Here is a 26,305-nt window from a genome sequence, read left to right as displayed (position 1 = left end):
TCGGTCGGAGGCACCGGCTCCTCGGGGTGCTCCGGCACTGCCACAGGCTCTGGTGGCTCTGGGGCTGCCACTGGTGCAATGGGAATGTCGGTCCCAGCGGCCAAATCCCTGCGCATACGCCATATGCGGTGGTACAGCTCGCTGAAACAAGTCAAATCTATCGGGTGGTGGGACAACTGTAGTGTCTCCGGGTGGGGCTCCACTGGAGGAGGAGGTATCTCTGGTGGTGGTCCGGCCGGTGGTGGGGGAACGAACTCCAACCCCAAGTTAGCGAGGCCGCCAATCTGTGGCTCCTCCTCAGCGGGACCATCCTCCCTCATCTCGCTCCACTCCAAAACCTCCTCGCGCTCCTCATCCGTGTCTTCTCCCTCGGAGTCCTCCTTACTGACCTCATCGTCTTCTGCGCTCTCCTCCTCTGAGTCCTTGTCGTCATCCTCATCCGCCGCGCGGCTCCTCATAGACCCGGTCTCATCACTCGAGTCGGGCGTAACCTCTACTCGGCCCCTCTCGCGGGCGGGAGCTCGAGACGACTGCCCCTCCTCGAATACTCCGCCTGCACCCCGCATGAGGGCCAAGGGTGGCAACCTGCGGAATCCCTCGCTCCCGGGCGCCTGCGTCTCTGGTGGGGGCCCATCACCGAAGTGGAAGCACCCTGCTGAGACCGCGCTCAGGAAACCGGGCATATCCCCAATAGGCTCATACGTGGGAGGTGGGGACGACGTGTACAACTCGGCAGTGGCCGTCATCCAACTCTGCCACTCCTCAGGAAACAAACCGACGAGCCTCATGATACCCTCGTAGGGCTTCACCCCATGACAGTTGGCCTCGTCCCATAAGGCGTAGTGAGCTACGAACTCTGTCAGCGTATCCCCATCGCAGCGGCGGTAGGACCGGAAATAGCGAACCACTGCCTCGGAATCTGCGCCAGCTCGGAGCGGCCTACGATGGGTGTAGCGCTGTCGTGCCATCTGTACGAAAGAATGGGCTCTCAAAAACGCGAAAAGAGGAAAATAAAGTATAGAAGTAATATGTCACGACCACAACTCCCTACTGCTAGTGAGCGTAGCTATTTCGCGACTAAACAATTCTCAGTAATCAAGGAACAACAATAAAAAGGATGAAATCACTTAAATCAATAGTATCAAAGGCATATGGGTACATAGTCAAAACGTGTTCAGAGTATCAAGACTAAGTTCATAGCTTTCTAGCACATAATTCTAGATTTTGCAGCGGAAGAGTCCAAGACAAAATAGCACGTATGAAGACATGCTACTTTGGGCTACCTAACTACTTATTTAAGGATCGTTCCCAACACCTTCGCCTGCTCGTCCACGTTCAACCTGCACATTTGAAAATAACATGCAGGGCTGAGTATTTGATATACTCAGTGGGCACATTGCCAAAAATGGTTCTATCTTTAATTGTCAATGCCACAGTTGAGTGATCACGGGGTTTTACTTAAAAGACCCGAGTCACTAAAATACTTTTCCTTTAGTAAAGATTTGATTGCGCAATCACATAACATAGATATACCATATCTGAAACTGATGTGAACCGGGAATGTGGCCACATTCCACGACGGTCACTGGACCGGCCAACTCCTTTGTTAGCTCACGGTCCCCTCATGTGTACACTAGTCCGAGTAGGGTTTGCGGCCCTACTGGGACCCGAATTCGATTTAACTAAATTGGCATAGCCAAGCAGATAGGTAATCATAAAACAAAACATGGCATGACAATATACTTGAGCAAAGATTCACATTTTCATACTGAAATCACGTTTTGAAAGAATGCCCACCTCAAAAGCTAAAGCTCCTTCCGAAATTTCCTTAACTTGGTCTTAGATAACGTTCGAAGACGTCCCTTTAGGAAATAAAATGATACTTAATTAGATTTTGAGATATCCGTTAAGCTTAAACATGGATGCATCCTAAGTGCGTGATCATTTTATTCTTCCTTTAAATTTTCTAGAAGAGTTCTAGAATTCTTGAATATTAATTAAATCAGTAGATTTAATTAAATTAGAAAAATTATTCGCTTAACTTGAGGGTGTTTCCTCCTAAGCCATTCATCTAAGTACTAAAAATTTGGCTCGAGGTCTATTCATCGTTAAAGTATCATATTTTCTTAATATTAATCACTTGAGCACCAATTCTAAATCCCGGGAAAATTAGACTTATTCTTGTGAAATAATTAGCGGGCTATTATTTAAATCCATAATACAGTAAGGCCCATGATTTAATTAGATTCCTCACACCTACTTTAATTTAATTAGTGGCCCAAATAAAAGCTTACACCACTAGCCCATCTCATTAACTAATATGAGGCCCAAAACAAAAGAAATAAGGAGAGGCCCAAAACTCCCTTAAACCATCGGCCTCCCCCCTTCTCACACCCTCATTCTCAATCCCCCAACATTCGAAACCCTAATCGGAGAAGAGCTTGGCGGCGCCTCCTCGTCTACCGCCGCCGGCTACTCCGATCAGCGTCCCCCTGTGCATCGCCGGCTGGCTCGATGCCTTCCCCTCCTCTCTCTACCTCATTAATCAAAAATTTCCCGAATTAAAATCCTAAATCGGAAGAGGAAAAATCGGCGGCTCCACCCTCTTCTTCCTCACGTTGCCTCGCCGGACTCCGCCGGCGCATACTCCCCTGCAACTCGACACTCGACGCCGCTGAGCGTTTCCCGGTGAGGCAGCGCCGCCTCCTTCACGGCTGCATCCGTCATCGCCGTCTAAGGCTCGGGGGAAACGACGGCTGCTGCGCGGCGAGGCTCGAGGCGCCGCCGCTTCGCGCTACTGCTCCTGCGGCGCCGTCGCCCCGGTCGACTACCCGGAGTTCTGCCGTTGACTGACCATACCAGACAGCTTGCCTTTCTAAGGCTAAGTTCTTTAGCCTCTCTCTTTTTTTGTTAATCTCCTATGATTTAGGTGTGGAAAGGAAGTAGATATTCTCAAAACTATGCCTCTGATTTTAAAGATTTATTCTTGTTGGGTTTATTCACAGGGGTAAAAGCAGCAGCCTGTTGTTTTTCTTCTTCTGTTATGCAGGAAAGCTCTAATCTTCTTATCTTAAACATGAAATCAATGAAAGGCAAGGAGTGTGCTAGTGCTTTACTGATTCTATTTAGGATTTAGTATGCTATTTAAGATTTCTATGTTGAGGTGCTCTGTTCTCGCTTGTATATTGTTCTTCTTACTAATTCCGAGTTGTGGATTTGTAAGTGACCTCTTTGTGCTTAAGCATGGTTGTGTGGTGATTTTCTACATGGATGAAAAAGGAGTCATAAGGGGAGTTGTGTGTTACCTCTTATGATAGTGAAGAAAATGGGGCTGCCCTTGTTGTTACTCTCGGTTATGTGCCACTCTTTACTCTCTATCTTGCTGAAAATTTGATGGTATGCAGAAGGAAGTTGAATGTGTTGTGGAGGGGATTTTATAGATTGGTTGTGGTGTACTCGTGAGCCTTAAATAGCTGTTGTATCACTTGTTGTTATGCTGCAGAATATCTCACTTTTAGTGATCTCCTTGTCTCTCCTTCATGGCTGCAAAACTTGTATTTTTATGGGTACCTAGTACTAGTTATTAATTGGGGTTGTTTGATTGCAGAGAGGCAGGGGGTGTTGTGCCAAGGGCTGCATTATGTAGGGTGTGCAGGCTGAAACCCCCCCCTTTTTGGGTAAGTCCTTGGTCTTCATAGTTAAAGAAAGGTTACTTCTTCCCCTCTATAAGTATTCCATTAATTACTCTTGTCCCATGGCCATTAAAACTTGTTTTTATCTTGCAGGTGAGAGTGAAATCTCGGCTACTACCTAGCTGCACTTCGAGCGGGCCTGGATTTGATGTCTGGGCCGACGGGCTGCCCGAAACGGGCCCTAAATTGGGCCTGGAGAAAAGGCCCGAAATGCACTCCACAATTTATATTTTCCTTTCCTTGTTTTCTTTCTTTAAGGACTTTGATCCATGTAACCTATTTTATTAGTTGTTCATTTTATTGAACACGAAATACCATTCGAAACACTTTATTTTTCCGAAGTGTATCTTTAGTCTGTTTTAACTCGCTCACTTACTTCTTTAGCTTTTACTTTGCAACTAAAAAGATTAAGTTTCATTAAAGGCTCGAGTTCCACTAAAAAAAAAACTTCACGAAAAGAGAGGACGTTACATTTCTAATTCCACATTAATATATCGAAAGCAAACTAATGGTGCGGGTATTACAATTTCTTAAACTCTTTGTTTGATCTTTGTGTTGACAAGGCTTAATATACGAGTTAATTATAAAAGAGACATAACTCCAGCTACAGAGAAGAGAGCTGTTGAATAGAATTACAAATTCTCTATCCAATGGAGATTTCAAAAATTGTGTTATAAAAACTACGAAAATTTGTGTTATTAAAACTATGATTTATATCTCATGTCTAGTCTCATATTAATAAAATTATTATGGGTTAACTAGGGATTTATAGTGGTTGGCCTATGCCATACTTGTTGGACCTTCACTAATTAAATCGAGACACAATTTAATCCAAGTCCAACATAATATTATAATAAGTAAAAATAATGTTAATTGTCCCTCAGTCCATAATTACAAGTAATCCGAGAAATATTTTTAGCTTAATTATTTACCATGTTTTAGATTGAAAAATTCTATTAATACTTGATGCCCGACTTTAATTAGTTAACATCTTTTATCCATGAGTGGTCTGGTTCAAGAGCATAATTTATTATTCATGGAATAAATTCCAATCGATTAAACTTACTGAATAATAAATTTGCTAGACTATCCTAGCAACGGACTCTCCTAGGATATTGATAGGCTAGTTTTCGTCACTCGGATTTGATCACTTTTAACACTTATAAGTTGAATATTTGCATGAGAAGATGCTATTTTGGCAGGGAATTGAGCATATGGTTCGGAGGAATTGTAGAAAGGCATTTGTAGTGGAGTGATGCAAAAAGGAGGCAAAAGTGCAAGAATTTGAAGAAAATCAGAAAAATGGCAAACTGTCCTAGCTGTCAGCTTGGCCAAGCTGGACCCGACGGGAAAACTGCATGGAGCCACTTGAGCACAATTACAAGACTGCTTCCTTGTTGCTACACGTGTCCACATCCGTCCCTAGGGCATGAGAAATGGGAAATAACTATTTGAAAAATGTAACAAAATATTTAACTATGCTTTTCCCCAAACAACTATTCCATCTATCATCTTTAGTTTTAATTTAGCTAACTCTCTCTCTAGAAAATACTCTCTTTCATTTCAGAACAGGAATCATCTTTTGCTCACCATGGGGTGAAGTTGTAGTTTGTTTGTAGTGTTTGAATGCTCTAGCTCTTTTGTAACACTTGGTTTGGTTGTACTCTTGCTAGCATCTTAACTCCATAGTTAAGAGTGTTGGCATTATTTGCTGCATATTGAAGTAGTATTTATTGCTTTAAGTTCTTGTGTATTTATTGCTCTTGTTATTTAGTTGTGTTTGTAGCTAGTTGCTTAGTGCATTTAATTTTTGTTTTCATTGTTATAATTTAGTTGTTAGCTTGAGTTTAGATTACTTCTAAGTCTTATTTTCAGTTTGTGTTCAAGTATTATTAAGGAAAAGAAAGCACCAAAAAATATTTTAAGTTTAGTTCTTGTTTGAATGTTTAAGCTTTAGCTTGTTATTTAGCTCTAGTGTTTGTTGTTTTCTTATTAGTTAAAACACCTTTTGGAACTTTTAAATCAGTTTCTCTTAGCTCATTTCCTCAATTGTGTTCGAATTTTGTGGAAGAAAATGGAAGGAAAAAACGTTTGTGCAAGATTGCCGGTTGATTTCGTGATTTCCGCCGTTTAGTTGGGTCCGATTTGTATGTTTTTGCATGGTTCATGTTGGTCTCATTTTTTCAGCATTTCTTTCACCATGTTTGAGTGTTGTTAAGCTTCTTTATCTTCTTCATTGAGCCTTTAATTTTCAGCTTTTAATTTGATGTTTTCTATGCATGTTTTGGTTGGTTTAATTGATGATTTTGTGTTTCCAAGGTTTAATTAATTGTGTGGCAGCCATTTCTTTTCCTTCCTCGTTTCTTGCGTGTGACAGGAGTGGAATTAGGGAATTAGGATCACCTTTTAGAAGTCAAGTTCTTTAACCATTAGTTGGAGTGTTTTGTCTATTGGGTTTGCACATTGGATAATAGGGATTAGGGGACACAAAGTACAACACCTTTTCCCATCTCTCTCTCTCTCTCTCTTCACTAATTAGGATCTGATTTAATACACTCTTTCACCACTTCACACGCCACTTTAGCCTCCATTTCAGTTTCAGCTTTTAGACCACCTTTTAGGGGCCATATTCCTAGTTTTTATAGCATTTTCTAGCTTCCCTTTAGGAGTTCCTTTAGTTTTATTCTTCCTTACTTTTAACTTAGTTCCTTTTGCTTTCTGAACTTAGGATGCTCATGCAAGTTGCTGCTCTGTTTTATTTCCGAAATAGTTCTAATTTTCGCCACTGCTAAGTTGCCAAGTTTATCAGATTGCCCAGTCTGCGTTCCAGTTTAATTGCTTTCTTCTTATTGTATTTTATTTGCATGTTTAGTTCTCAATCTTATCTTAAGTTTTATTTATATTTCGTAGTTCAGTTCCCACCCCCAATTTAAAGCGTGGCGGCATCGCCAAAACCCTTTCTAAGTGTTGAAATGCATAACGGATGCTACCGTTCCTCGTGGGTTCGACACCCTAACTTACCATATACTAATTAATAGTATTTTGGAAAGTGGGAACTTATAAATCTTGTTGAATAGGAAGGGACACGCGCCTACGACACGCGTGCAAAATCCCGACCTCTCAAATGGCGCCGTTGCCGGGGAACGGTGTTGTTGTCTTGTTATGTATTCCTACACTTATTGTATATAGTTTTTGACTTATTTTTTTTTTGTTGTTGTTTTTTTCTCTTTTATTTTTAGGTTATGAGCAGGTCCTCTTCTCCAAGTTTATTGTTCGATATTGGAGTTAAGTAGACACCGAAGAGGCTACGCAAGGAAGCTCGCTTGAGAGAACAAGTGGGTATTGGTTTCTCTGTCCTGGGCAGTTCATATAACTGCCAAGTTCAGCATACTGCCCAGCTTGTATAGTCAGAGAGTTTGGAGAAAACTGATGAGGAAATCAATTCAAGAGCCAATGACGAGAGTGGTGTGCCATTAAAGTGCAACATGGATCATTTCACAGATCCATACAATCTTGGATGGCATGATCATTCCAATTTTGTATGGACCGATCCGAATCAACAATATCAAGGTCCACCACCACAAGTAAATTACCAAGCTTTCCATGGATCAGATGTTAATCATGTTTATTGGTCTCCCGATCCAAGTGGATTCCCTCCGTGTTTTCAGCCACAAGAACTTGGCCAATATCAATCAAATCATCCGCCAATACCACCAAAGTGCTTAGAAGAAATGATGGAGGATCTAATCACATCCCAACAACTCATGCAAAATAATTTGCAAGCCAATTACAATGTAGTGCATGAGATGCATGACGAACAATATGAGCAAATGATTAGTCTTGATCATCTTGCACGCCAAATGACACAATTGGCGACTTCCATCAATAATATGCGCGGGAATGATGGAGGAATTCTGGCTCAAGTGCAACAACCAAGGAAGGAGACCTTTAATCAGATTCTCTTTAGGTCCGGGAAAGAGTTGAAAGCTTCATTCGACAATGACTCAAACAGAGGACCCGGGGAAACATTGGAACAGGGGCCAAGATTGCCCAGTGCAACACACTGCCCAATTCAGGTGACTCCTTGGTTTGAAGATGAAGAGGATAGCGATGAGGAGATTGAAGAGCACATCATCATTCCACCCGATGGACCTACACTCATGCCTTTGAGACCAGAAGCGACCATCATGAAAGGGTGCAACCAATTGGAGCATGCAAAGTCTACCAGCAAGCTGCCTGATCCAGGCGAACTGCCCAGTCTGAGCGTAAAGGAGGAATTGGTGCCGTCAGAAGTTTGGTCACCAAAATTGGAGTTGAAGCTGCTGCCCACCAACCTCAAGCATGTTTTTGTTGGGGAAAGTGACATTCTCCCTGTTATCATCGATAGTGATATGGAAAATGGCCAACGTGAGAAGTTGATCAAAGAGTTGAAGAGTCCCAACTTTCTTGAAGCTGAGTTTTTGCAAGATATGTATCCATTACCCTCCATTGACGAAAAAGTTGAGCTTGAAGAACTTAGTGAATGCAAGTTGTTCAGCACTCAAGGGCTTAGTGATGAGGAGATAGAAGTTGAAATCATGACTTGGTGCAAGAAGAGGGATCACACAAACCCGCCTGAGAGATGTAAGCTGCCCAACCCTATGGAAGTACCGAGTCAGAATGAGCTGCCCAACACGAGAGAAAAAGAAGAGTTGCTACCATTGGAGATTCATTTAACTAAATTGGAGCCGAATGCCATTCCTTCCGGCCTCAAATATTTGGAAAAGAATGAGACCATTTCCATGATCAACAATAGGTGCCTAGACAAAACCTCAAGAAAATGGTTTGATCAAATCTTTGAAGAGGTATAAGGAGGTGGCCGGTTGGACTTCGGCCAACGACATCGTGAGTATAAGTCCCAATGTTAGCATGGTTTACATGAGTTCAGAGAAGGGTTCCAAACTCTACAGGGATCCTAAGAGGAAGTTGAATGCTTCTACTTGGAAGGATTGGAATGCAAGATTCGATAATGCATTTCCAAAGGAACACTCGTGTGCTGCCCAGTTTGTGGGACAGGGAAGTCTGGATGCCATAGTGGATAAAGTTGCAGAAGTTGAAGGAGCCGTTGAGCCAACACATGAGCCTGGGATCGAAACCAAAGGAGACAGCTGCACCAGATCTAGCACCACCTGCCACATCAACCCGTACCCCCCACTTTGTGCGGGGGAGGTGATTTCTATCCCACTCTCTTTTCTACTTGTGTATATATGTGTTCTATGTGACATATGTGTTTGCTTTAAAGTTTTTGTAATTGTGGCCTTGCCAGCCTTGTTTTGTACATGTTGTGGCCTTGCCGGCATTTGTGACTGTTTTGTGTTGTTAGTAATCTTTCTCTAAACACTTGGTCTACTTGCTCTCGAGCAAGCAATGCCCAAGTGTGAGGAGGTGGGATTCTTGTGTGTTGTTTTTGGTTTTCGAAGTTTTATGTGATGCGTTTCTTTTTCCAACATTTTAATCAAACTTGCTTGAGGGCAAGCAAGGTCTAAGTGTTAGGAGGGGGTTTGTTTTATTGTTTGGTCGTGTTGTGTTGTGTCTTTTTTGTAAAGTGCTGTATTTTATCTTTATTCCAAGCCTTGATGCATGATTTGGTAATGATCCCCCTATTGAATTGTAGAAAAAAAAATTGACTTGTTGAATCGTATGAAAAAAAATAATTTTTGATTTGCTTTGTTTTGAAAAATTTACTTCAAGAACTTGTGGTTTTGATTGAATGAAGTTGAGTACGATGGAAATGTGAAGCACTACCACTTGCATAAAAACCCACAAATGGTAATGTTCAAACCCTCAAAGTAGAACACTTTCTACATGTATTTCGAGCGTGGATTGACATTGCATTGCATGATAGTTGATATCGCTTGGTCACTATGGCATAGATAGAGGGCACTAGGAAAAGCCAAATTGAGCCTTATTCTTTGTAATTACATCAACCAAAAAGAGCTACCCCTAGTTGCCACTTTGAAATCTTGAGCCTACATTTCTTTCTAAGTTAGAAAATGGTTTCCCTCTTGTGCAAAATAAATGTGCTTAGTTGCTCCTACATGATCACCACCTTTTAAGAAAGAGATAGTAGTTGTGAACATCCAAAAATCTGCTGCCCCCACCAAAAAAAAAAAGAAAAAAAAACAGTGGCTACCAAAAAAAAAAAAAAGAAGAAAAAGAAAAAAAAAGAGAAGAGAAGAAAAAGAAATAGCAAAAGAAAAAAAAGAAGAAACAGAAAAAAAAAAAAAAAAGAAGGAACAAGAGGAAGGAAACAAAGAGAAAATGGCAAGGAGAATGTGGGAAGGTAGATGGAAGCAGAAAAAGAAAAAGAAGAGGAAAAAAGAAAAAAGAAAGAAGAAGAAGAAGAAGAAGAAGAAGAAGAAGAAGAAGAAAGTTAAATGCATCTCTAAATTTTGGTTTGATTGTGGGTGATTGTGTTTGGAGTTTCTAAGTATCCCTTTGGAGAATAAGCACAAGTTTTATTGTTGTACTACACTCAATAGCTTAGGACCCCTAGGATCTAACCGACAATATTAAATGGTCCCAAGCCCCATTACATCCCGTAAAAGACCCTCTTGAGCTACATGTGATAAAGTGATATCTCCTTGATTGCATTTTCATTATTATTAATGAGAGGATTGTCCTTGCATTTTGAGAGGGTCAGGGAGTGAATCTTTTGCTTGTGGTATGTGCTTAGCTATCTTGATGAGACCGACGGTTGGAACCACATTGTTCGATGAAGAAAATTATGTTTTAAAATATTATGTTTTAAAAATCTATTTTGAGTTTGGTTCTTGGGGGTATCATTACGCTTTTCGTACAACTTGCTTGGTATGTCTTTCGTATGTATCTTGAGTCGATGTGTGTGTTTGTCTTGTAAACTTCTTGGTGTTTTGTGTTTGTTTAATTTAGTGTGTGTGTTTAGAAAGTAGAGGGGAGTGACTTAAACTAGCAATTGAGTGAAAAGTCCAACCACATACTTGGGACAAGTATGATCCAAGTGTGAGGAGGTTTGATATGCTAGTTTTCGTCACTCGGATTTGATCACTTTTAGCACTTATAAGTTGAATATTTGCATGAGAAGATGCTATTTTGGCAGGGAATTGAGCATATGGTTCGGAGGAATTGTAGAAAGGCATTTGTAGTGGAGTGATGCAAAAAGGAGGCAAAAGTGCAAGAATTTGAAGAAAATCAGAAAAATGGCAAACTGTCCAAGCTGTCAGCTTGGCCAAGCTGGACCCGACGGGAAAACTGCATGGAGCCATTTGAGCACAATTACAAGACTGCTTCCTTGTTGCTACACGTGTCCACATCCGTCCCTAGGGCATGAGAAAGGGGAAATAACTTTTATTTGAAAAATGTAACAAAATATTTAACTATGCTTTTCCCCAAACAACTATTCCATCTATCATCTTTAGTTTTAATTTAGCTAACTCTCTCTCTAGAAAATACTCTCTTTCATTTTAGAACAGGAATCATCTTTTGCTCACCATGGGGTGAAGTTGTAGTTTGTTTGTAGTGTTTGAATGCTCTAGCTCTTTTGTAGCACTTGGTTTGGTTGTACTCTTGCTAGCATCTTAACTCCATAGTTAAGAGTGTTGGCATTATTTGCTGCATATTGAAGTAGTATTTATTGCTTTAAGTTCTTGTGTATTTATTGCTCTTGTTGTTTAGTTGTGTTTGTAGCTAGTTGCTTAGTGCATTTAATTTTCGTTTTCATTGTTATAATTTAGTTATTAGCTTGAGTTTATATTACTTCTAAGTCTTATTTTCAGTTTGTGTTCAAGTATTTTTAAGGAAAAGAAAGCACAAAAAAATATTTTAAGTTTAGTTCTTGTTTGAATGTTTAGGCTTTAGCTTGTTATTTAGCTCTAGTGTTTGTTGCTTTCTTATTAGTTAAAACACCTTTTGAAACTTTTAAATCAGTTTCTCTTAGCTCATTTCCTCAATTGTGTTCGAATTTTGTGGAAGAAAATGGAAGGAAAAAACGTTTGTGTAAGATTGCCGGTTGATTTCGTGATTTCCGCCGTTTAGTTGGGTCCGATTTGTATGTTTTTACATGGTTCATGTTGGTCTCGTTTTTTCAGCATTTCTTTCACCATGTTTGAGTGTTGTTAAGCTTCTTTATCTTCTTCATTGAGCCTTTAATTTTCAGCTTTTAATTTGATGTTTTCTATGCATGTTTTGGTTGGTTTAATTGATGATTTTGTGTTTCCAAGGTTTAATTAATTGTGTGGCAGCCATTTCTTTTCCTTCCTCATTTCTTGCGTGTGACAGGAGTGGAATTAGGGAATTAGGGTCACCTTTTAGAAGTCAAGTTCTTTAACCATTAGTTGGAGTGTTTTGTCCATTGGGTTTGCACATTGGATAATAGGGATTAGGGGACACAAAGTACAACACCTTTTCCCATCTCTCTCTCTCTCTCTCTCTCTCTTTTCACTAATTAGGATTTGATTTAATACACTCTTTCACCACTTCACACGCCACTTTAGCCTCCATTTCAGTTTCAGCTTTTAGACCACCTTTTAGGGGCCATATTCCTAGTTTTTATAGCATTTTCTAGCTTCCCTTTAGGAGTTCCTTTAGTTTTATTCTTCCTTACTTTTAACTTAGTTCCTTTTGCTTTCTAAACTTAGGATGCTCATGCAAGTTGCTGCTCTGTTTTATTTCCGAAATAGTTCAAATTTTCGCCACTGCTAAGTTGCCCAGTTTATCAGATTGCCCAGTCTGCGTTCCAGTTTAATTGCTTTCTTCTTATTGTATTTTATTTGCATGTTTAGTTCTCAATCTTAGCTTAAGTTTTATTTATATTTCGTAGTTCAGTTCCCACCCCCAATTTAAAGCGTGGCGGCATCGCCAAAACCCTTTCTAAGTGTGGAAACACATAACGGATGCTACCGTTCCTCGTGGGTTCGACACCCTAACTTACCATATACTAATTAATAGTATTTTGGAAAGTGGGAACTTATAAATCTTGTTGAATAGGAAGGGACACGTGCCTACGACACGCGTGCGAAATCCCGACCTCTCAGATATAATTCAGTTCAATAACTATCCTAGCACCATTAGACATTAATCACCACTGTCAAAATATCAGGATATTTGAATTACAAAAAATTCACACCTTGATAAATTAAAGCAATGCATAATTAATTTTGAATGCTCAAAGATTTATACAAAGATTAGTACTCCCTCCGTACCAGCTAAGATGACACATTGCTAGCCGGCACGAGATTTTAGGAGTTATTGATTAAAGTGTTTAATTGGAGAGAGAAAATGTGGGGTATAAGTATTAAAGTAGAAAGATAAAGAAAGATGAATATTTTAATAGGAGTGAGAAAAAGTGGTTGGGCGTATTAATTGGAGAGAGAAAATTTCCAAAAAATGAAATGTGTCATCTTAGTTGGAACAAACTAAAAAGGAAAACATGTCATCTTAAGTGAGACGAATGGAGTAATAATAATCACATAGATCTCACTATTAAATAAATAACAAGAAAGACATATCTAGATCATTTAGTGTCATGGGAGTACGACACTAGTGTCGTTAGCTCCCAAGGCAAGAAAACTTTAGGAGTTAGAGACTAACAATACAATCTTTAATAATAGATAGCTAAAGCCTATCTAAATTATAAAATAACGATATAAACATTTTAATCTTAATATAAACATCTTGATCAAGACAACAAAAATAACGAAATGTGATAGGTTTAGGCCTAACTCGGTAATAAATTGACAAGAGTACGGAGTTTATTAAATTTAAAAGTTACTCCGAAAATGGCTAGGGATTTAATAAGCTATATCAATACTTACCAAATGTGGATCGTATAACTTTTTGTCTACACTAGTAAATGGATTTATAATATTTTTTGGGCGACACTCGGGGTTTAGCCTGATGCAGCAATCAAGTTGGTAGTAGAGGTGGATGACTGGACTTTGTGTGGATTTGGTCCATTAGTATTTTATTTTGTGGGCTACAGCTTTATCCAGACTTTGATCTACTATCCTTGTCTATCGGTTAAATTAATATTTTGACGCCGGGGTTATAGAAAACGAACTCTCTCCATTACTTCGTAATTGAGGTGAAATTTTTTAACACAGACTTTAAAAAAAAGTACTGAGTGTGTTAAATAAAAAAATAAAAAAATAAGAGAATAAAAAAAATAAAGAGAATAAAGTAGAGAATAAAGTAAGAAAGAAAAAAAAGTTACTCTCCCCATCCCACAATAATTGTCACTCTTATTGTGGGCACGAGTTTTAAAAAATATAAAGAAAAGTTGGTTGGAAAAGTTAGTGGAATATGAGACCCACTTTTTTATATTGGTTTTATAATGAAATGTGAGTAAGACAAGACTCATTTATGATAAAAATGAAGTGTGACAATTATTGTGGGACGGACAAAAATGAAAAAAAGTGACATTTATTGTGGGATGAAGGAAGTATTATATATAGAAATGACTCAACTATGAAAGAATTTCCCTAAATAGTAAAATAACTCAACTATAAGGGACCGGAGGGAGTAAAAAAAAGTTGAAAAAAGTTAACGGGAATTGTTTTAGAATAAAACATAGATGTAATAGGTACTAGAAACTAATGGAAATTATTTTAGAATAAAATATAGGTGTAATAAGTTACGAGAAACTGAGGTTCACTTATAAATTTTTAAAAAAATATAGACGTTGTTTCGTGAAGGGACAGAAATAGCAAATATATATACTCCCTCCGTCTTAGATTTGTAGTAACATTTTACCATAAAAGTCCGTCTTACATTTGAAGTAATATTTAGAATTTATCATATTTGCACAAAATTTTACCCCATTATTCAATAAAATTACATCTAAATGCCATTATCTACATTAAAATAAATCAAAACAAAAATAAAAAACCAAAAAGTCAAAGAGGGACCCACCTTCAACCAACCCACTTCATTTATTACACACTCCATCATCTCACTCCACCATCTCATTCCATTTATTACACACTCCATCTCTCACTTCATTAATTACACACTCTACCAAATCCTTAAAACTCGTGCCATAACTAAATGTTACAACAAATATGGGACGGAGGGAATATTATTTTGTGCACGGAGGAAATAGTAGATAATTAAATCTTCAGGGATTTATCTGTTTAGTAAAGAGGTACATGTAAATATGTAATTATATTTCATGCCAATTATATTGAATAAACCACAGTTTACTTGCGACCATATACAGATATGATGCGCACTGACGTTGAAATTAACGATATTTCAATTAAATTAGTGTAATTAGAGCGGTCAAATTGTGTAGGCTGAGTTGCTATATGGTAGATCTAATAACTAGCAAACTGTTAGATGAAATTCGAACAAGAACTATTAAGAAAATTCTTAATCCGAATACAACCCCAAATTGCTACAATTAAATGTGAATATAACACACGCTATAAATCCGTTAGCGACACGAACTCAATAACTCATAACAACCATACACAATGGTTCAGGCGTGTTGTGGCTAAAATATGATTTGGTGGCGTGGTGGTGGTGGTCGTGACTGTAAAGAACAAGAAATGGAGACGACATGCAAATGCAAGAAAAAATAAATACGTAAAATTAATGAATTATCCAAAATTACAAAAAATAATATTCCCACCGTAATATTGTACTTTCCATTTCCATCTTTCCCATAATATATGAGTATTTCCATTTATGAAAAATTGTTACCAACTCTTTATATATAATATATCAATTTATTTATAATTTATACCACTAGGGTCCACCATTAAACACTAACAATAATATGGGTTTCGATATCTGCTAACACTAATTTAACTACCTTTCATTTTCTCTCTTTTACTTTACTAATTATGCATTAATTTTGGTGCAATTTTAAATATATTATTTATTTCGAACAAATATTAACAGGTTTTCCAAAGCCGAACATTTTCTTATTTGGTCGAACAAAAAATTAGGAGCCAAACTAAAGTTTAATTTATTTAACATGTTAAAAACTAACCTGTTATGATGTTATACTAAGGTCAAATTGGTAGAATAGGTAACAAGTAAAAAGTGGTTGGGATATTAATTTTCCATTCTTGTAAAAACAATTTTTTTTTTCAAAATGATCTTAATATGACATTCGTATTTTTCAAATCCAAATTTATATAGCATGACGTAAAACCAACTAAGCATGACCTAAAAGTCTAAAACAAACTAACAATGTCTTACTATAACTTAAAACAAGCTAATCATGACGGGTTCAGCCGTTCAGTCCTTAAAATTGGTTCGCCGTTAATTATAACTCATTAATACCCTCCACAAATATCATTAATACCCTCCACAAATAAGAGAGGCAAGAAATGTCTAAAATGTATGCTATAATTGCAATTACACTGTGTTCCACTAGTGCTTGAAATTGATTTCTGAAAACTCATATGCCTGATTCACACACTCCACCAACATTCTTTATTTCTTTTCTAGGTTAATATTATTAATGGGGAATATCTACGCCAAAATTCTTTGTTTCTTTCTTAGGTTAATATTATTAATGCGGAATGTCTAAGTGCATAAAATTAGACGTCCATATACCATTCTCGTCCCACTGTATTATAACATACCCACCGCTGTGGCACTGCCATTTTAGCATAGCTCTCCCGTTCAAAAGTAAATGATTTGTATATTTTAAGGATGTCCTATGGTTGATTATGCATTTCCTTAATCCGATAAAAATCAATCCTTATTCTCCCATTACTAATTGTTCTTTATTACTACTATTAAATACTCCCTCCATCCATGAAAAATAGGACATATTATGGATGACACAGATTTTAATGTGGTAAAGTAAGAGAGAAGAGAAAAAAGTACTAAGAGAGAAGTAGTGTTAGTGGAATGTGAGGTCCATATTATTAGAAAGAGAGAAAGGAAAAAAGTAAGAGAGAAGGGAAAAAAGTAAGAGAGAAGTTGTTGAAAACTTACTTTTTTTAAATGTGCTATATTTTCCGTGGACAATTAAAAATGACAAATGTGTCCTATTTTTTTTAATTTTTAGAAAAGCGTGATTTAAGTCACATTTTGCCATTTCTGGATGTCCGTAACTTTTTTTAATTTTTAGATTATTTTAGATTTTTTTTAAAATAAATTAATAATAAAGTAAGAGAGAATAATGTTAAGAAGATCCTCCTCAACATTATTTTCTCTTTTACTTTACAATTTCTCCACTTTAACTATTTCTTATTATTTTTATTAAACGAGTGCTGGAAAATGACTGGAACTCCTAAAGTGGGACGAGTATAGAAAGCTCACTCTAGGCATTATTAATTAGGTTCAATTTTATATTTAGTTCATGTGCAATTAAAAGGTGTATATCATATGAGGGGTGGGAAAAAAAATACCGAAATACCACACGTACTGTATCAAAAAAATATAAAGAATACCGTTCTTTAGTACTCCCACCGTCCCCAAAGTGTATGAACAATGAGTTCGGCACCAGTTTTAATAAATAAGGGAAAAAGTAAGAGAGAGAGAGAGATATGGTAGTGGAAATAATGTTAGTGGAGAGTGGGGTCCACATTATTGTAATGGTATAATTGTTAATGGCAATGGTGTAAGTTGTAAATAAAATGATGTGTAGGGGTCATATGTAGTAGTTGATTTTTTAAAATTAGAAAGTTCATACTTTTCAGGGACAGACGAAAAAGGAAATAGTTCATACTCTTTGGGGACGGAGGGAGTATATCACAATTTTCGATACGATGTATCGTACCATAAAGAAATCATCGGTATGGTAATGGTATTAAATTTTCTTTGGTGTACCGAATATTGGGTATATACTATAGATTCGATATACCGTAGTATACCGATCCTTGGTATATGTTGAAATATTATATAAATATTACTTAAATATAAAAAACTTTGAAAATCCTACTCTTAAATATTTTGTGTATGAATTTTTTTTTTTGCATAATGGTATTACGGTATACCGTACTGTACTTTGGTATACGTAAAAGTGCGATATACCACAGTAACGGTAAGGTAAAGGTATAAAAAATAACCAAAACTTCGGTATGACATCGGTATGATATTTTTTCATCCCGCAGTTTTCGATACGGTATATGCGGTATGACGTTCTCGGTATGGTATACTGAACCAACCCACCCAAAATATGAGTTACATCAAACATGTAAAGAAACAATATAGATTGACTGATTAATTAAGTAACACATAAATGGGGCGTTCAGAATTTGGTTCGTTATGGTATACCGTTAACGAGAACATCATACTACATAATATACCGAAAACTCCGATGTGACAAAATATCATTCTGATACCATGCCGACTTATGGTTAATTTTTAATACCGTTTTCTTATCGCTATTGCAAAATTTACTCTTTCTGTCTGTAAAAAGTAGAAAATGAGTCCCACCTCATTAGACAGAAAGAAATTTTCTAAAGAGGAAAGTTCTATTTTTAGGGGACGGACCAAAAGAAAAGAGTTCTATTTTTAGAGGACTCAGGGAGTATTTTATACACAAAATATTCAAAAGTAGGATTTTGAAATTTTTTTCTTTTTAATTCTATTTTATAAATAAATATATTAAATATAATATAATATTGATATAACATTTCAACATATACTGATTTTTTGGTATGCACCAAGGATTCGGTATTACCGAATCTACGGTATATACCGAATACTCCCTCCGTCCCCGATTAAGAGTCACACTTTTCCATTTCGGTCCGTCCCCAATTAAGAGTGACACTTCATTTTTACCATAAATAGTAAGTAGGTCCCACATTTCACTAATTCAATTCACTCACATTTTATTATAAAACCAATATAAAAAAATGGGTCCCACATTCCACTAACTTTTTCAACCAACTTTTCTTTACATTTCTTAAAACTCGTGCCCGGTCAAAGTGTGACTCTTAATCGGAGACAGAGGGAGTATTTGGTATACCACAGTATAGGAAAATTGATACCATTGTCGAACCGAAATATTTTGCTATACCAAAAAACTGGTAGTTTCAGGTACGGTAAGTGTAATATTTCGATACTTTTTCTCACTCATGTTCAGAATTACTTTGTAATTTATAAATAGACAGACAAAACGCTTTGATGCATGCCCATAATATCACAAAAAAATAAAAAAAATTGGCAAAAAAAATATTACAATCATATAATGAATTAGTTATAAGGCATTTTGAGCTTACGTGGTCACAAAAAATGAATTAGTTATAAGGCATTTTGAGCTTATGTGGTCACAAAAAATATGAAAAGAACGAGGAAATAAATGAATGAAGTACTCTCTCCGTCTCTGAAAATTTGTCACTTATTTCTTTTTTCGTCCGTCCTTAAAAATTTGTCACCTTTCATTTTTACTATATTTGGTAGTGGTCCCTACATTCCACTAACTCATTCTCACTCATATTTAATTTTAAAACTATTATATAAAAGTGGGACTCACATGCCATTAACTTTTTCAACTCATTTTCTATTACATTTCTTAAAACTCGTACCAGATCAGATAGTGCTAAATTTTAAGGGACTGAGGGAGTAATTGGTAGTCCATAAACGAATGAAGCAATTGGTAGTCCATAGACTTCCGATGAGGCCGAGATTAATTATATACTTCTAGAAAAGATAGAAAAGAGAGAACAAAAGGGTGATGAAAAAGTTAGCGACAAGGACTGGTTTAAAATTATTTAAAAAGATATTTAAACTATAATTGGTTGGTTTAGTTTAGTTTAATTCAGGTACAAAAAATGAATAACATCTTGTCTTTCCCACTACAAAATGAATCGAAGTCTAGTCAGCAATCACATAGCCAATGTATCTTATCTCAATGTCATCAACATCTAGTTTCTATTTAATAATATATAAGTACAACTTCATCCGTCCAATAATAGATGTTACATTGTTTTTTAGTTTATTCCACGACAGATATTATGTTTTCTATTTCGGGAAAGATCATTTCACATTAATATAAATATATTATTTTCTGTCTATGTTACGTACAAAACAACATCTTCTAAAATCTCGTGTCAATCCCCAAATATGTCATTTATTATAGAACGAAAGGAGTACTATAGTCTATTAATTACTATGGATTAGTTGATGATGCCTTGGCAATAAAGAATGTTTATAATCACACTAATGTGGAGTGATTTATTTATTAGAACATTAATAATAAAACCTTTAAGAGGAATAGGTTAATTTGAACTACTCTGTCCAAAAAATGGTAATTCTATTGACAGCTTATTTGTAAAAATCTAAAGAAAAAAAATCATCTATAGAGTTCATATTCGGATCTGAAAGTATACAAGGCTTGCCATTGTTTAATTTCTTGTGTTTTATTTATATTGCTAACATTCATAAAGGATCATATTGCGATTGCGCATAAAATAAACACTGATTTGATATGCTAAAAATCAATAAATAAACACAATAGTGGTACTGTTTTTTTAAGCAATAAGATGATGCCATTACATCCACCTAATTGAGAAAAACAATCGAATTGGTAAGTAATTTACTTATTTTTTTTTAATGAATAAATAAATTAAATATAAACAAAACCAAACGTTTATATCATATACTCGGACATACCCGAGGAAGTACAGTAGAAATAGTCACAAGTTGGCTATAACAAAGCAATATGGTAAAGACCAAGAAACGAACAACACGGGCCCAGCCCCCAAAAATGACGATCACAGTTCAAGTCACCAGTCTAAACCCAGAGTGGGCGGGCCTCGTTAAAACCCCTTGGGGAAAAAACCCCATGGGATAAAACTCCCCAAGGGGAAAAAGAGTACCCTGATGAGTTACTTAAAGTGCGTCGAATACCCAAACATCCAAAACCTGTGAACTCCATCATTTGTCTGGAGGGTGGAGAAGAACCTGCTCATGTGGAAAGTGTGAGTACAAGATGTTTTAGGTAGCTTCTTTGATCTCAAAGATGAACCTAGCTGCGTCCTAAGTTTTCCCATCAAATATAATCTTGTTCCCGGTCCTCCAAATGATAGCCACTGTAGCCGTGAGTGCAATCCTCTTCGCCATCTGGACAATCTGTGAACCTCGAATCTTTCGTCCTGCCCATTTGATGACACTCCTAATTGTCGTTGATCTCTGATAAGGCTCGTTTCATGCATTGGTTTTGGGTGAAAATTCTGTATTTTTGGGGCGCTAATCTATGTTTCTAAGTTCAGGTGCGTAATAAATCTGCAGGACCTAGGAGTTGTTGTTACCTGACCTGACAGATGCAAAAGAGATGAAATTGGAAGTGAAAATCAGATGTCGTCATCCAGACCTGGGAGAGTCAGAAAGTTGGCGACAGGAGGAGAAAAACAGATTTCTAGAGCATCTTATTCAAGGGCATAAGCGTCAACTCACCAAAGGATGCCCTATGGATCAAAGCCTCACCTATATAAAGAGCTCAACAATGAAGATTTACACACAAACACACACTCTCTTAGCTCACTTTTGGAGGTTCCTTGTTCTCATCACTTAGGTCCTCACTTCAAATACATTTTCAGTTGTTGCGCACTTGGATATGGGGTGATTTCTGGCCGCCGTGGTGGTTCTCATCGTTTTGCTGTCGTGTAACACCGCCTTGTGAAGGCGAAGAAACAATATTTACTTTCATTTTGCTTAGTTCTCTTTCCGTTTTAAGTACTTATTGGATTTTAGTTTCGTAACTCAAGTTTCTAAGTTTGATCTACTGGATTCGAACCTATTTCTACATATTATGGAAGTTAGTGTTGGTTTTTGTCGGATCTTGTTGAGTTGATGTTGTTTGGTTGCTTTCCTCTTTCGTTATTGTTAATTGTTGGATGTTTGGAGCTGAGATCTGTTGGTTTGTTGTTTGAGGCTGTGGATTTACTGTAACATCCCGCTTTTTTGAACCCTAATTTTCAAGATATAAATTTTTTGCATTAAATGCTTTTAATGCTATGATATGTGGAATTAAATGATGAATGATAAAATGCAATGTTCTTTGTGACCTAATTGCGATATGGGTTGAGATTGAGTTGAATAGTCAAACTTGTTGAATATGTGACGTGGCTATTGAATAGTCAATATTGTGGAAAATATGACGTGGTCGTGGAATGGTCAAAGTCGTTGGAAAATGTGAAGTGGAGGTGAAATCCGAATATGTGGATATTTTAATGTGGGGAGAAAGAATAATTGTGGTGAAATATTTTCCTAAGGGATGAGTGAGAATTTAATAGGAGCATTATTTAAGTATGTGGAATTATCGACCCCCTCCTATTTATTGGAAAGAAATCCCATTTTCTTGGATTTAATTATTGCTTGGGATAATTATCCAAATTAAATCCAAAGTCCGATTATTCCTTATTTGAGTGATGAAAAATTCGAAACCCCTATTATTTCTTGGGATTTTCGAAAATCCCTATTTTATGGGAGAAGGGATTTTAATATTATATTATTTGATCCCTTGTTTATTCTCTTCCATAAATAAATTCAAATATCCTAGCATATCTTGCCATATCTTGTTTAAATAATATTTAATAATTGATTCCTTATGAAGAATCAATTCCCACGCCACTTTCCACATTTTTTGGGAGAGTTATTATTATTTTTCTTGCTCCGTGATATTTGATCCTACTCCGTGAAATATTCAAATTAAATCATAGGCTAATTTAATAGCCTAGAATTCGAAATTCTCTATTTTTCTCTACCACTTTAACGCTACTTAACCACCATATCTTCTCCAAATCTTGATTTATTTAATTATTGGAGTATATCTTGCACTCTATAAATAAGGAGTGAAAATCCTAAACCTAATTCATCAAAAACCGCCGCCCACTCCTCCATATTTTCGTCCACCCCTTTTCTCCATTAATTCTTCATCTTTTGGAGAAGAATTGAAGCTGCGATTCAAGAATTTATTGAAGAATCAAGATTCTACTTGTTTCTACCGTTTGCTTTTGCAAGAAAAGGTACTTCTATTATTAATCTTTTCTTCTCCTACCGATCAATCGGTGTTCTTGAGTCCACATGCATTTAGAACGAGTGAAGGGGGAAATTAATCGGTTAATTTGGATGCATGTGTGTGTGTATGACCGTGTGTGTGTGTGTGTGCACGCCTCGGTAGGCGTGCACATGTGTGTTGCGTGTGTGCGTGTGTTGTGTGGGAACACTCATGCGTGACACGATGTGATGATAAATCTGGAATTGTTGTGTGAATAAAAACGATATGATAATCGTACTTTGATTTTGATTGGTGATATTGAAAATAATCGATGGATAAAGGAAAACGTGAGATCATGCATGATTTTGATCCATGATTGAGACTTATTTGAAATATCTGAACTAAAGGTGATAGTTCGCGTTCCCGGTGTGATAACAAGAAGAAGTGCATTTTTTGAACTCGAAGGAAATCGAGGTGGGCTTTATTCTTAAACTCTCTCTTATGTTGAAAATTTATGATGTTGGAGAAATAAGGGTGGATTAAACTGTTATGCCATGCCTATGAATTATTTTGGATATTGTGTGTGCCTGATGCCTAGATTGTGAGTACGCTCCATTAGGCTAAAGGGCTATAAAAACGAATTCGGGTCTAAGTAGGGCCGCAAACCCTATCAGGCTAGTGTACACGGGAGATCGGGAGCCGTCCTTGCTAGTCGGCCGGTCTCGTGGGCGAAAGTGTGGCCACACTTCGTCGCACCATATGAAATGATGATTGATGAGAAAATGGGAGGTATTGTTTGACTGGCCAGTCCATGAAATATTTTGTGATACTCGATGCTTATCTTTAAATAAATGCAAAACCTCGAGTTCACTATGGTAAGGGTGGCATAACTATAAAATGATTTGGCATGAGTCCACTGAGTATGTTTAAAATACTCAGTCCTGCATATGTTTTCCCTATGTGCAGGTTGAGCGGCGACGGACGGTCGGTGGTGTTGAGACAATTGAATCGAATAATATGGATGGTTGGGATTTTGAAACTTATTATCGTTGGTTGTCTTGAACCTATTTCTTTGATTTGGAATATTGGGAAATTATTGCGTTTTGTTGGAGCTACAATAAACCTTTGATTTTTGAGCTTAGCCTATGCTATCTATTAAATCTTGATCTTCGTATTTAAAGCCGTTGACTTGTTGCGTTGATCTTCATTAAACACTTGGTCAAATCTCTTTAATTGAAACCCTAGTCTATGTTCTTGTTGCACTTAAGTTCGCCTAGTTAACAGTCGCCGTATTTATTATACCCTAGAAATGCCGGGTTGTTACATTTACGTATGGAGATATTTGGATATCTTGAATCTGTTGGGGTTTGGTGCCCTTGCACAGCGGAAGACTTGTACAATACAAATAAATCAGATACGGATCTATTTGACCGATTATGCGATTAATTAATTCACATATTAAACAGATAATTTCATGGTAGAACGCAAATAATTCATGCTTAGAAAAATATAAATACTAAACATGATTTCTACGGTTTAGGGTTACCGATTTTGATTCTCCAAAGAATCGTCGATTGCTCGCGCCTTCTCTACGAGGATCTTCAATACTAGACCACAGATCTTCTGACTGGTTCCCGAACTGTATCTCGATATCAGGGTGGGCTGATCTTATCAAAATACTAGGACTCGAAAAAAGAAGACAGAAAATTCCTCATGGAGGAGGAGCTGAAAATCTCACGGAGGAGAAATTCATAGAAGAAATCGTTCCTCTCTCATATATGGACTTGGCGCTATTTTTCATCTTTTGGAAAAGTGATTTCTGTCTTATTTATTCTCCTATTTATATTAAGTTCATATTGGGCCCAGTCAGGGATATGGGCTCCCCCAATTAGCTTTTTACTAATTAAATTGAGCCCACAATTTAATATAAGATTATATTGGAATATTACGAGCAACCACTACAGAAGTAATATTGAACTCTCCCCACCCAAATCCGAAATTACAAGTAATCCGAGTTCTCATTATTTATATTATTTATTTCCCGCGCTTAAGATATAAATGTCCATTAATTAATTAATATCTGCTATGGACTTAATTAATTAATATCTTATTAATTCCAAGAGTGGACTTAGCAAGAAACATTTATTTATTATTCATAGAGTAATAAAACTCCAACTGGCCAGTTTTCCGAATAATAAAACCTTGTTCGAGCTCCTTTTGAGGACATTATCAAACGAGACTCACCTCGCGCATGTTTCAACATAATAGCAATCCTAGCACCGCTAGATATTAATCACCACTACCCAATATATCAGGATTATTGGGTTGCGAAAAATCCGCACTATTTGATAAGTCAAAGTAGTGCATAATCAATACCGTATGCTCAATGCTAACATATTTAGATTAAGAAATAGTATTTTATCAAGACCTAGTCTTTCAGTAGATAACATAAAGACACGTCTTGCTCTTAGATCCGTTCAGTGCTATACCGCACCAAAGTCATCTTATTTTAGTAAGGCTTAGAAATATGCGGACTGACATTGCAACCTTTCAGGATAGGTAGCCAAAGCCTATCTAGGTTGTGAAATTCTTCTTTCTCTTTTGCAAAGCATTGCATAGAACCGACTGTAGTTACCTTAAAGTGGACGCCCACAACCAGTCTACTAAGCAAAAGACTTAGGCTTTGTTTACTTCTTATACATTTAAATGTTTATAAAACATCTTATAAATACACAAGCAAACACAATGTAATAATAATAGTGATTCTATTCGTGCGAGACTGCTCGAATAATACTGAATCGGGTTAAAAGTGGATTGTAGAGTTTTACGTATACAAGCAAGATTCTATTCGCGCGAAACTTGCTCGAAACATGCTTTTCAGTATACCAAACCTAACAGTTCCATGCGCCCAACAAAAGAAAGAGTCTTAGTTGGCCATTTTTTTTATTTTGTCTATCAACTTGTCGATCAATTGGCCATAGTTTAAGGAAACAAGTCTATTCGATGCAAACAGAATGTCTAGATACTTGATTGGGAGATTGTCTTCTGGAAAGTCAAGCACTTGCAGCAAAGTTTCCTTGGGTACTTTGATGGTGCCTGCAATAAACATCTTAGACTTTCCCTGGTTGATGCCAAGCGCCGAGCACGCCGAAAACTCCTCCATGGTGTCTGCTAGAATCTTCAAATCAAGTCTCCCCTGCCAAATAGCAGATGGTCATCTGCAAAAGTAAGGTGAGTAATGCCCACATGCTCACACTTACTATGGAACTGAAGGTCCCTAAAAGTGCCATCAAGAAGCAAACGAGACAGATATTCCATACAGAAATGAACAATGCAGGAGACATGGGGTCTCCCTGCTTAAGACCCCTTTTACCTCTGAAGTAGCCATGGTGGCTACCATTCATCGTGATCGTGTACGAAGGTGATGTGACGCACTCCATGATCAGGTGGACAAAAGAAGGGTGGACGTTGAGACCTGTGAGCACGTCCCTCAAGAAACTCCAGTCAACTGTGTTATAAGCTTTCTAGAGATTTATCTTGATAGTTTACCTCGGTGATCCTTTCTTGTTTGCGTAACCTTTCATGATCGCCTTAGCAAGGTAGATATTGTCCATGATACTCCTCCCTGAGATGAAAGCCGATTGAGCTGGGCTAATAATCTTGGGAAGTAGCAACTCGAGCCGCTTTGAAA

The 26,305-nt window shown here is 37.2% G+C and overlaps 1 protein-coding gene, 1 long non-coding RNA gene and 1 pseudogene across 2 annotated transcripts; 2 read left to right on the top strand and 1 right to left on the bottom strand.

The window, feature by feature from the left end:
- The first annotated feature begins 2,397 nt into the window (after positions 1-2,397).
- LOC148923198 (uncharacterized) lies at positions 2,398-4,055 on the top strand. The gene is made up of 2 exons (XR_016132695.1): positions 2,398-3,677; positions 3,786-4,055. It is a non-coding gene; the product is annotated as an uncharacterized LOC148923198 (long non-coding RNA).
- Positions 4,056-7,177: 3,122 nt separating this feature from the next.
- On the top strand, positions 7,178-9,068 carry LOC148923197 (uncharacterized; annotated as a pseudogene).
- A 16,472-nt stretch (positions 9,069-25,540) lies between these two features.
- LOC148923196 (uncharacterized) lies at positions 25,541-26,054 on the bottom strand. The gene is made up of 2 exons (XM_089061424.1): positions 25,875-26,054; positions 25,541-25,810 (listed from the first exon to the last, which is right to left on the bottom strand). The coding sequence occupies exons 1-2, from the start codon at positions 26,052-26,054 to the stop codon at positions 25,541-25,543; spliced, it is 450 nt and encodes a 149-aa protein (XP_088917550.1).
- Positions 26,055-26,305: the final 251 nt, after the last annotated feature.

The sequence above is a fragment of the Salvia hispanica genome, chromosome 6 (assembly GCF_029641045.1).
Source record: "Salvia hispanica isolate PSC_SH4W2 chromosome 6, Shi_PSC_v1, whole genome shotgun sequence".
In the NCBI taxonomy this organism is placed as follows: domain Eukaryota; kingdom Viridiplantae; phylum Streptophyta; class Magnoliopsida; order Lamiales; family Lamiaceae; genus Salvia; species Salvia hispanica.
Note: the sequence above shows the minus strand (reverse complement) of the source record. Positions and strands in the feature narration are given on the sequence as shown.

Coding starts and splice junctions, on each gene's coding strand:
- LOC148923196 (XM_089061424.1), bottom strand. CDS start 26,054: ATGGAGTGCGTCACATCACCTTCGTACACGATCACGATGAATGGTAGC. Junction 25,811..25,874: donor TAGGGACCTTCAGTTCCATA/GTAAGTGTGAGC, acceptor GCTATTTGGCAG/GGGAGACTTGATTTGAAGAT.